Source organism: Mirounga angustirostris, unplaced genomic scaffold (genome assembly GCF_029215605.1).
Source record: "Mirounga angustirostris isolate CCGP_5_RB_7025 unplaced genomic scaffold, mMirAng1.0.hap1 SCAF_14, whole genome shotgun sequence".
NCBI classification, from domain to species: Eukaryota; Metazoa; Chordata; class Mammalia; order Carnivora; family Phocidae; genus Mirounga; species Mirounga angustirostris.
In genome coordinates this window covers 36,682,131-36,691,223 of record NW_026991722.1, presented here as the reverse complement: position 1 = coordinate 36,691,223, position 9,093 = coordinate 36,682,131, and the positions used below count along the sequence as shown (strand labels likewise).

Here is a 9,093-nt window from a genome sequence, read left to right as displayed (position 1 = left end):
TCTCCTTATCAACACTTGTCATTGTCAGTCCTTTTTATTACAGCCATTGATGAAGGTATGAAGAGCTTTCTCACTGTGGTTCTGATTTGCCTTTTTCTATAGAGACTATGTTTTGCATCTTTTCATGCTATTGTTGACCATTGAAATATTTTCTTTGGTTAAAATGTCTATTCAACTCTTTTGCCTGTTTTAAATTGGATTATTAGTTTTATTGAGTTGTAAGGGTTCTTTATATATTCTAAATACAAGTCCTTGGGGCACCTGGGTGGCTCAGTCGTTAAGCTTCTGCCTTCGGCTTGGGTCATGATCCCAGGGTCCTGAGATCAAGCCCCACATCTGGCTCCCTGGTTGGTGGGAAGCTTGCTTCTCCCTCTCCCACTTGCCCTGCTTGTGTTCCTTCTCTCGTTGTGTCTCTCTCTGTCAAATAAATAAATAAAACCTTTAAAAAAAATAAAAAATAAAGTCCTTATCAGATACATGATTTGCAAGTCTTTTCCACCTAGATACAGTATTTTATTTTTTTGTTATAATATTTTTAAGAGATACAAACTTCAAAGTGAAGTTTCCTTTAGGTACCCTTACCAGGCCAACCATCATTTACCTTGTTTCAAGATAATTATAGAAGTACCTTTAAAAAGCAACTTCTAACTTTTATTTTAGAATATTTGGAAAATGTGGATAAGCACAAAACAAGGGAGTTCCAGAGATAATCCTCGGTAACATCTTTTTGCTTACAGCCTTTTGCTTCTTTCTGTGACATATACAGCATTTATTAAAAAAAAATAAAAATGGGACCATTTAAATAATAGTATCAACATTACTCTCAATCATTCCAGCTCTTGGATGGCAAGCAGGATATAAAGACCTCTGGATGATTTTATTTTTTTTATTTTTTTATTTTTTAAAGATTTTATTTATTTATTTGAGAGAGAGAGAATGAGAGCGAGTACATGAGAGGGGGGAGGGTCAGAGGGAGAAGCAGACTCCCTGCCGAGCAGGGAGCCGGACGCAGGACTCGATCCCGGGGCTCCAGGATCATGACCTGAGCCGAAGGCAGTCGCTTAACCAACTGAGCCACCCAGGCGCCCCAAGACCTCTGGATGATTTTAAAGTAAAACATTAATTTATTAAAATAACTCTTGGTTATGCCTCGTGTGAGTGATAGAGGACGAGGGTTGGGTCTTCTCTTCAGAGGAAGGTTACGGCTGGGTTAATGGAACTAGTGCTAGAGCGGAGTGTTTCCCAAGGAGGTACCGTGGAAGGGCCCCTCTCAGAGCACGACGAAGGAGAGTCTTCCCCAAACAATCCCCATTCCGCAGGGGGCCGGGGCGTTTTGTGTCCCCCCAAGGCCTGGCTGCCTCTTCCGGCGGTGCCGGTCGGCGGCCTCGCCTCTCACCGCCCACCCTCGTCCTGGAACTCCTGCATCCCCGCCGCCTGGCGCGGGGCTCAGAAGGGCCGCACGAAGGTGCCGCCGACAGTCCTCCAGCTCCAAGTGCTCTTCGGCCCCACCCGGGTCCGGAGCAGACCTTGCGCTCGCTCGGCCCGGGGTCGATCCAGAACCTCCTCGGCGAGGTGAGGGGCACCTTCATTTCCTCCCACCCGGTGATCTGCTCGACGTGAAACGGCCCCAATTTTATTTTACTTGCTGCGCTAGCCTCTTTGTCCGTACACAGGTTTAGGTGGAGGCCACCGGCCGGGGCCGCACCGCCGAGCCGCTCACAGACGGAGCTTCCCGCCCGGGGACAAGGCCGGCCGCGCGGCCCGGAGCCCCCCGCCGCGGCAGCGCGGCGCCTCGGCTCCCCGCCTCCCCGCGGGTCAGGCAAGCAGGGGTGGAGGCGCCGAAACGACGGAGCCCCCCTCCCCCGCGCCATCGGCCCCGAGGGAAGCGCCGCGACCCCGAGGTGGGCTCGCCGCAGGGGCGGGGGACGGCGCATCCGGGTGAGCGCGCGGCGCCCCCGCCTCCCCCGCGCAGCCGCACGGGCCGCCGCCGCTGCCGCCGCTGAGCACGCCGCGCGCTGCGAGCACTGCGCCCGAGCGGCCTGCGCGGGCGGCCTTGCGGCCCCGGCCCGCCGCGTGAGGGGGCCCCGAGCGAGCGCCAGCGGCGGCGGCATGCGGGGCGGCCCGGAGTAGCGCGCCGAGCCTACGAGGCCCGGCGCGGAGGCGGGGGCGGGCGCGGCGGAGGCGGGGCCCGCGGCGGGCCCGCCCGCCCGCCGGGGGAGCCGCCGGCAGTGGCCGAGGAGGCGGCGCGGCGGACGGCGGCCCGAGAGTAGCGCCCGCGCTGCGGCCCGCGGGACCGCGCCGCGACCGCCCGGGCCGGCCCCGAGGAGCGCCCGCCGCCGCCGCCGCCGCCGCCGCCGCCGCGTGCGGACCGAGGTGAGTGTCCGCCCGCGCCCGGGCCGTCCCGGAGCCCGGGCCGCTAGCGCGGGGCCGGGGGGGAGGAGGAGGAGGCCCGGCCGCGTCCGCGTCCGCGTCTCCCGTCCTTTGTGGCCGGCGCTGCCGGGGCCGGGGCGCGGGCGCGCTTGGCGCGGGGTCCGAGTCGGGGACTCCGGGGCTGCCGGACACGCGGCGCCTCTGGTTGGCAACTGCGGCGAGCAGCGAGTTTCCGTCCTAGTTTGTCATTGAGTTAGAACCGTTTTTCTTTAGAAGACGGAAGTTTGTTTTATTGACGAGAAACACAGCTAAATATGGCTCCTGGGTCCGGCCCGGCCGTGTGGTACTTGGAGCGGTGGTGCCAGGCTGACCCTCGCCCGGCCGGCGCGACGGGGGAGGGGAGGACACGCGGGCGGCCCGGGGCGGGGGCTTCCCGGCGCACTGCCCGCGCTGGGGACCCGGCCCTGGTTTAGCAAAGATCTGTGGATGGGAAGTAGCGGGCTTTAGGTAATGTGGCAGTTCTTCCTGGAAGAATGAATGAATGAAATGTTATTTACTCATCCACAGTCAACACAGTGCCCATTTAAAGATTTGCCGGGAATCGTGATGATGTGCATTGTCATTGCCTGATCACCCTGGCTAAGTGAGGGTCCTCCCTCCTCCAAACTTATGACCTTGGCCTCATTCTCAAAGCCACTGAGCTAACCAGCCCTTCAACCAAAAGCGCTTGGCATTTTCTGGCAAGTATGGGCAATAGGCAAAGTAGTCTTTGGGATTGTGAACTGTTTCTGGAGGGCAGAGAATCTTACCTTAAATCATACCTTCTGCTTCGTACATTAATTTATAATAATAACTGTCAGGAACCCTGAGAAGGGGTGTGGGGGGGGGCAGGGGGTCTTGTCCTCATTTCACAGAGGAAGAAGTTGAGGCCTTAAGAAGTTGTAACTTTACAGGTCACAAGCTAAGCAGCAGAGTTGGGATTCAAACCTAGGCTTTATTAATTCGATACTCTTTATCTTATCTTTGTCTAGACCTGGGTTGTCCATTGTGGTAGCTACTAACCACATGTGGCTATTAAAGTTAATTTAAAAATCATTTGGCTCCTCAGTTGCACTAGCCTCATGTCAAGTGTTCAGTAGCCAGATGTAGCTGGTGACTACTATTGAACAGTACTTATCAGGACCTTGCATCCATTTATTTATTACGAAAATAAGTATTGAGTGCTGTCTGTGAGGCATAGTTTAAGTCTTGTGTGTACTGTGGTGAATGAGAGAGACAGAATGTCCTCGCCCTTTTGGAGCTTGCTTTTTACATGATAGTTTGAGTGATGTTTCCATGGTACTTGAGAGCCTTGCTAATTCAAACCGGTCTGTGAACCAGCAGCAGCATCCCTGTCTTCTGGAAGTTTGGAAGAAATGCAAAATCTCAGGTCCCAAACCACATCAACTGAATGAGTACCTGTTAAAGTGATTCATCAGATCACAGGTGATAGCTTACAGATCTATCTCAGGTGATTTGTTCACATTGAAGGCCTTAATCAGAACACCAATGAATAGTTGTCAGGATGGATTGTTTGGTAGGGCTTTATTTTATTTTTTTAAAGATTTTATTTATTTATTACAGAGAGAATGAGTGCCTGCGAGCATGAGTGGGGTGAGGGGCAGAGGGAGAAGCAGACTCCCCGCTGAGCAGGGAGCCCGATGTGGGGCTCCATCCCAGGACCCTGGGATCCTGACCTGAGCCAAAGGCAGACGCTTAACTGACTGAGCCACCCAGGCTCCCCTTCCCTTGGTAGGGCTTTTAAGAAGCAGGTTCTAAAACTCTTGGGAACCCTCACCATTTATGCAAATATTTATTAAATGCCTGGCTTCTCCAATAGAATATAAGCTTTATGAGAGCAGAGATTGTGTCTTCCTTTTCTAGCCATGTATCCCCAAAGATTTCACAGTGCCTGGCAAGAAGTAGGCACTCAGTAAATGCTTGCTGATTATATGAAAGAGCTTGCTAGGAAGCCAGAACTGGTTGTGAAACTCAAGCAATTGCAATCAAGTTAGTTCTCATGGCATCAGGTAAGAGCATGGGACCAGAGTCAAAAACGAAGCTCTTTGTGGTTTTTCAACTCCAAGCTCCCAACTGCTGTGGCCTGAGTTTCACTCTTGGCTCACTTGCAAGTGCCCTGTCTCTTTCTCTTTTTTAATAAGATAATATTAACGTATTTAAATCTCAATCATATGTTAATCCCGTATATATATATGTGTGTGTGTATGTATGTATACACACATATGTATATAAATGTATTTTTTTAAACCAGATTCCAGACTTTATTTGGATTTTACCAGTTTTTCCATTAATACTCTCTTTATGTTCCAGAATCCAGTCCAAGGTACCACATTGCATTTAGTAGTTATGTCTCCTTAGTCTTTAGTCTGTGGCAGTTTCTTTCTTGTTTTTCATAACTTCGGTTGTGTTGAGGAGTACTAGCTCTCTGATGGGCTGCTTTCTGTAGACCAGGTAGGATCATCCAGTTCTGGGAAAAGGCTGTCGTATTCAGGAAAATAAGGCTGTGAAAGGAATGACTCTTTCTGCTTTTGTTTGTTTATGTAATATATACATCTATTATGCTTATGTAACAACATACAACTTTAGTACTTTTTTTCAGTAACAGATTTCTTGGGATACAGTTCCTCATTGGTTGAGATTCAGAAGAGTATTACAGCACTGTGATCCGCTATTTTAGAATACACTGAGTTTTTTTGTGATGGGGTAAGAGCTGGGCTGAGGTGGAGGAGCAAGGGAAAACAGTAGGTGAGAGAGGGACCAAGGCGGATGGAGTGACAGATAATGGAGGAAGGCGAGGGAGCAGCTGTGCAGAAGAGAACCAGGAGTGAGTACTTACTGTTTGCTCACTTATTCAGTTAATATTTATTGAGTGCTTATTGTGTGCCAGCCCCAGCTAGATAGTCAAGATATCTGAAAGTGGGGCAGCATTAAGCAAATAAGCATGCGGATAAGTATATAATGATTGCCACTTAGATGAGTGCTGTAAAGAAAAAGTAAAGGATGTTGGAGAGAATGTGGGTGGTGGGAACTGCTCTTTTCGGTTGGCTGGGTTGGTGAGGAAGGCTTCTTTGAGTAAGCGACATTTGAACTCCTCTCTGTGACTTTTGGGACCTTCCATAATTACTCCACAGTGCTTGTTCCATAGTTCTCTTATTTCACAACACACACATGCCTCGTTCTCCATAGGAACTGTGCTTATTTCTAGCTCTGTATCTTTATATATGATTTCTTCCCAAGATGCCCCTCTTTCCTCCGCTTGTGGAAGTACTATCTCTTGTTGAAGGATTTGCTTAAATCCCATCTCCTTTATGAAGTCTTGCACTGTTGATTTATGCCTCTGTCATTCTACTTAAGTGTATGGTGTTTGAGGGTAGGGAAAATATTTTACACTTCTATCTGTATGTCTTCACTTAGTCCAGCACAAAGCCAAGATTAATAAAGGGTTGTTAAGAGGCTAGATCCATTCCAGAGTGTTAATATTTGGGTGATAAACCGTAGAGCAAGTGAGTGAAGGTCCAATTTTTTTTTTTAATTTAAAGATTTTATTTATTAATTTGGCAGAGAGAGAGAGCACACAAGCAGGGGGAGGTGCAGGCAGAGGGAGAAGCAGGCTCCCTGCTGAGCAGGGACTGGATCCTGGGGCCCCAGGATCACCCGAGCTGAAGGCAGATGCTTTACCAACTGGGCCACCCAGGCATCCACAACTTTTTTTAATTAAACTTTTTGTGGCATAATTGTAGATCCACATGCAGTTATAAGAATTCAGAAAGATCCTATGTACCTTTTACCCAGTTGCTCCCAGTGGTATCATTTTGTAAAACTGTGGTACAATATCAGATCCATGACAGTATCACTGATACAGTCAAGATACGGAACATTTCCCTTACAAGGTTTCTGCATGTTGTTCTATACCCACACCCACTTGCTTCCTACTGCTACCTGCTCCTTAAGCCCTGACAATCACTAATCTGTTCTCCATTTCTGTAATTATGTCATTTCAAAAATGTTTTGTAAATGGAATCATACAGTAAGTACCTTTTGGAATTGGCTTTTTTCACTCAGTGTAATTGTCTAGAGTTTCATTCAGGTGGTTGTGTGTATTGATAGTTGATTCTTATGTATTGCTGAGTAGTACTTTACAGTAGGGATGTACTTTTATGGTTCTTTGAACCATTTATCTTTTGAAGGACATCTGGTTGTTTCTAGTTTTTGCTATTACAGCACCCTTTGTTGAAAAGGCAACATCTTTCCTCCATTGAATTGGTTGTATCTTTGTAAAAAATCAGTTGGGTATATATGTATGAGTCTATTCCTGGGTTCTCTGTCCTGTTCCATTGATCTGTGTGTCTGTCCCTCCACCACTATCACACAGTCTTGGTTATTGTGCTGTATAATAAGTCGTAAGTTGGTGTAGACTGATTCCTTCCACATCTTTTTCAGAATTGTTGTAACTGTTTTTGTTTCTTTGCCTATCCATGTAATTTGTAGAATAATCTTGTCTATATTTACAAAAAAATCTTGCTGGGATTTTTTTTTTTTTTTAATTCTTATGTTAATCCCCATACGTTACATCATTAGTTTTAGATGAAGTGTTCCATGATTCATTGTTTGTGCATAACACTCAGTGCTCCATGCAGAATGTGCCCTCCTCAATACCCACCACCAGGCTAACCCATCCTCCCACCCCCCTCCCCTCCAGAACCCTGTTTGTTTTTCAGAGTCCATCGTCTCTCATGGTTCATCTACCCCTCCGATTTCCCCCGCTTCATTCTTCCCCTCCCGCTATCTTCTTCTTCTTCTTGTTTTTTTTCTTAACATATATTGCATTATTTGTTTCAGAGGTACAGATCTGAGATTCAACAGTCTTGCACAATTCACAGCGCTTACCAGAGCACATACCCTCCCCAGTGTCTGTCACCCAGTCACCCCATCCCTCCCACCCCTCTTGCTGGGATTTTGATAGGAATTGCAGTAGACCTGTATATCAATCTGGGGAGGATCGACATTTTAGTATATTGCGCCTTCCAATCTATAAGCATGGTATGTCTTTCCATTTATATCTTCTTTGATTTTTTTTTGAGTAGCATTGTGTAGTTTTTTTTTTTTTTTTTTTTAGATTTTTATTTATTTATTCATGAGAGACAGAGAGAGAGAGAGGCAGAGGGAGAAGCAGGCTCCCAAGGAGCAGAGAGCCCGATGTGGGACTCGATCCCAGGACCCTGGGATCATGACCTGAGCCGAAGGCAGACGCTTAACCATCTGAGCCACCCAGGCGCCCTAGCATTGTGTAGTTTTATCATACAAGTCTGTTTTGTTAAATTTTTTTGTATTTGTTATGTTAGATTTACATTTTTATTTCAAACAATTGAAAATGATACTGTATTTTAAATTTTGGTGTCTGTGGGTTGATTGCTAATGTAGAGAAACATTAACTTTCATATGTCGATCGTGTATTCTGCAATCTTGCTGAACCCATTTATTCTAGGAGTTTTTTTGTAGATTCCTTGTGATTTTCTAAGTAGATAACTATGTCATGTATACATAGCGGCAGTTTTCTTTCTTTTCAGCATGCCTTTAATTTCCTCTTCTTGCCTTCTTGCACTGGTTAAAGCTTCCAGTACTGTGTTGAATAAAGATAGTGAAGAGGACATCTTTGCTTTGTTCCTGATTTTAGGGGGAAAGTATTTAGCTTTTCACCTTGTTTTGGGCCAGTCTCAGCTTATCTACAGTGACACTGTTGGCTAGAAATGCCTGGGAGCACTCACCTGGTGAGCCCCCACAGAGATTTCCCCTTTTGGAGCCAGAGTTGTGGCTGTACTGGCTCTTGTGGTTCTCCTTATGATTGCAAGACTTCATGGGTGGGGCAGCCTGGCTCTTTATCTAATTGTTTAGCTGGCATTGTGTTTATTCAAGATGGACGTCTTTCAGGTGGGTGCCTGGACAATCAAAAGCTTAATGTCAAGCATTTATACTATCAGAAAAGCTAATTATCAGGCACCTACACTACACACTATTGAGTATAGTATTAACTGTAGGTTTTTTTGTAGATGCTCTATCAAGTTGGGGAAGTTGCCCACTATTCCTGTCTTGAGAGTTTTTATCATGAGTGGGTGTTGAATTTTGCCAAGTGCTTTTTGTACATTAATATGGTATGTGATTTTCCTTCTTTAGCCATGAATGCGATGGATTATTTTGATTGATTTTTGAGTTGATCCAACATTGCATCCCTGGAATAAACCCCACTTGGTCATGGCGTATAATTCTATATATTGCTGAGTTCTATTTACTAATATTCTGTTAAGGATTTTTTGCATTTAAATTCATGAGGGCATTTAGCACTATAAATTTCCATCTCAACATTGTTTCAGCTGAATTTGTCCCACAAATTGTGATACATTGTGGGTTTTTTTGTTTTTTTTTTTAATTTATCTTGAGATTTCTTCTTTCACCCATAGTTATTTAGAAGTATGTTGTTTAGTTTCCAAGTTTTGGAGATTTTATTGTTATCTTTGTGTTGATTTCTAGTTTGATGCCATTGTGATTGGAGAACACACTGAATCATGTGATTTCAGTTTTAAATTTGTTGAGGCTCCTTTTGTGACTCAAAATATGGTCTGTCTTGCTGTATATGTTCTGTGGATATTTGAATAGAATATGTTTTCT

General features: G+C 46.2%; 2 protein-coding genes across 5 annotated transcripts in view; one reads left to right on the top strand and one right to left on the bottom strand.

Moving 5' to 3' along the window:
• The first annotated feature begins 1,553 nt into the window (after window positions 1-1,553).
• The window catches only part of GALNT1 (polypeptide N-acetylgalactosaminyltransferase 1), a 125,907-nt gene continuing 118,367 nt past the window's right edge, over window positions 1,554-9,093 (top strand). For 2 of the 4 annotated variants that reach the window (XM_064577748.1, XM_064577747.1), the window contains exon 1: window positions 1,554-1,572. The gene's annotated coding sequence lies outside the window, so the exon portion shown is untranslated. Of the gene's footprint in view, window positions 1,573-2,236; window positions 2,374-9,093 lie in introns of those variants that run through there. The other 2 variants (XM_054510325.2, XM_054510324.2) reach the window with 2 other exon arrangements.
• Window positions 1,816-8,286, bottom strand: LOC135362611 (transcription initiation factor TFIID subunit 4-like). The gene is made up of 2 exons (XM_064578793.1): window positions 8,128-8,286; window positions 1,816-2,607 (listed from the first exon to the last, which is right to left on the bottom strand). The coding sequence occupies exons 1-2, from the start codon at window positions 8,284-8,286 to the stop codon at window positions 1,816-1,818; spliced, it is 951 nt and encodes a 316-aa protein (XP_064434863.1).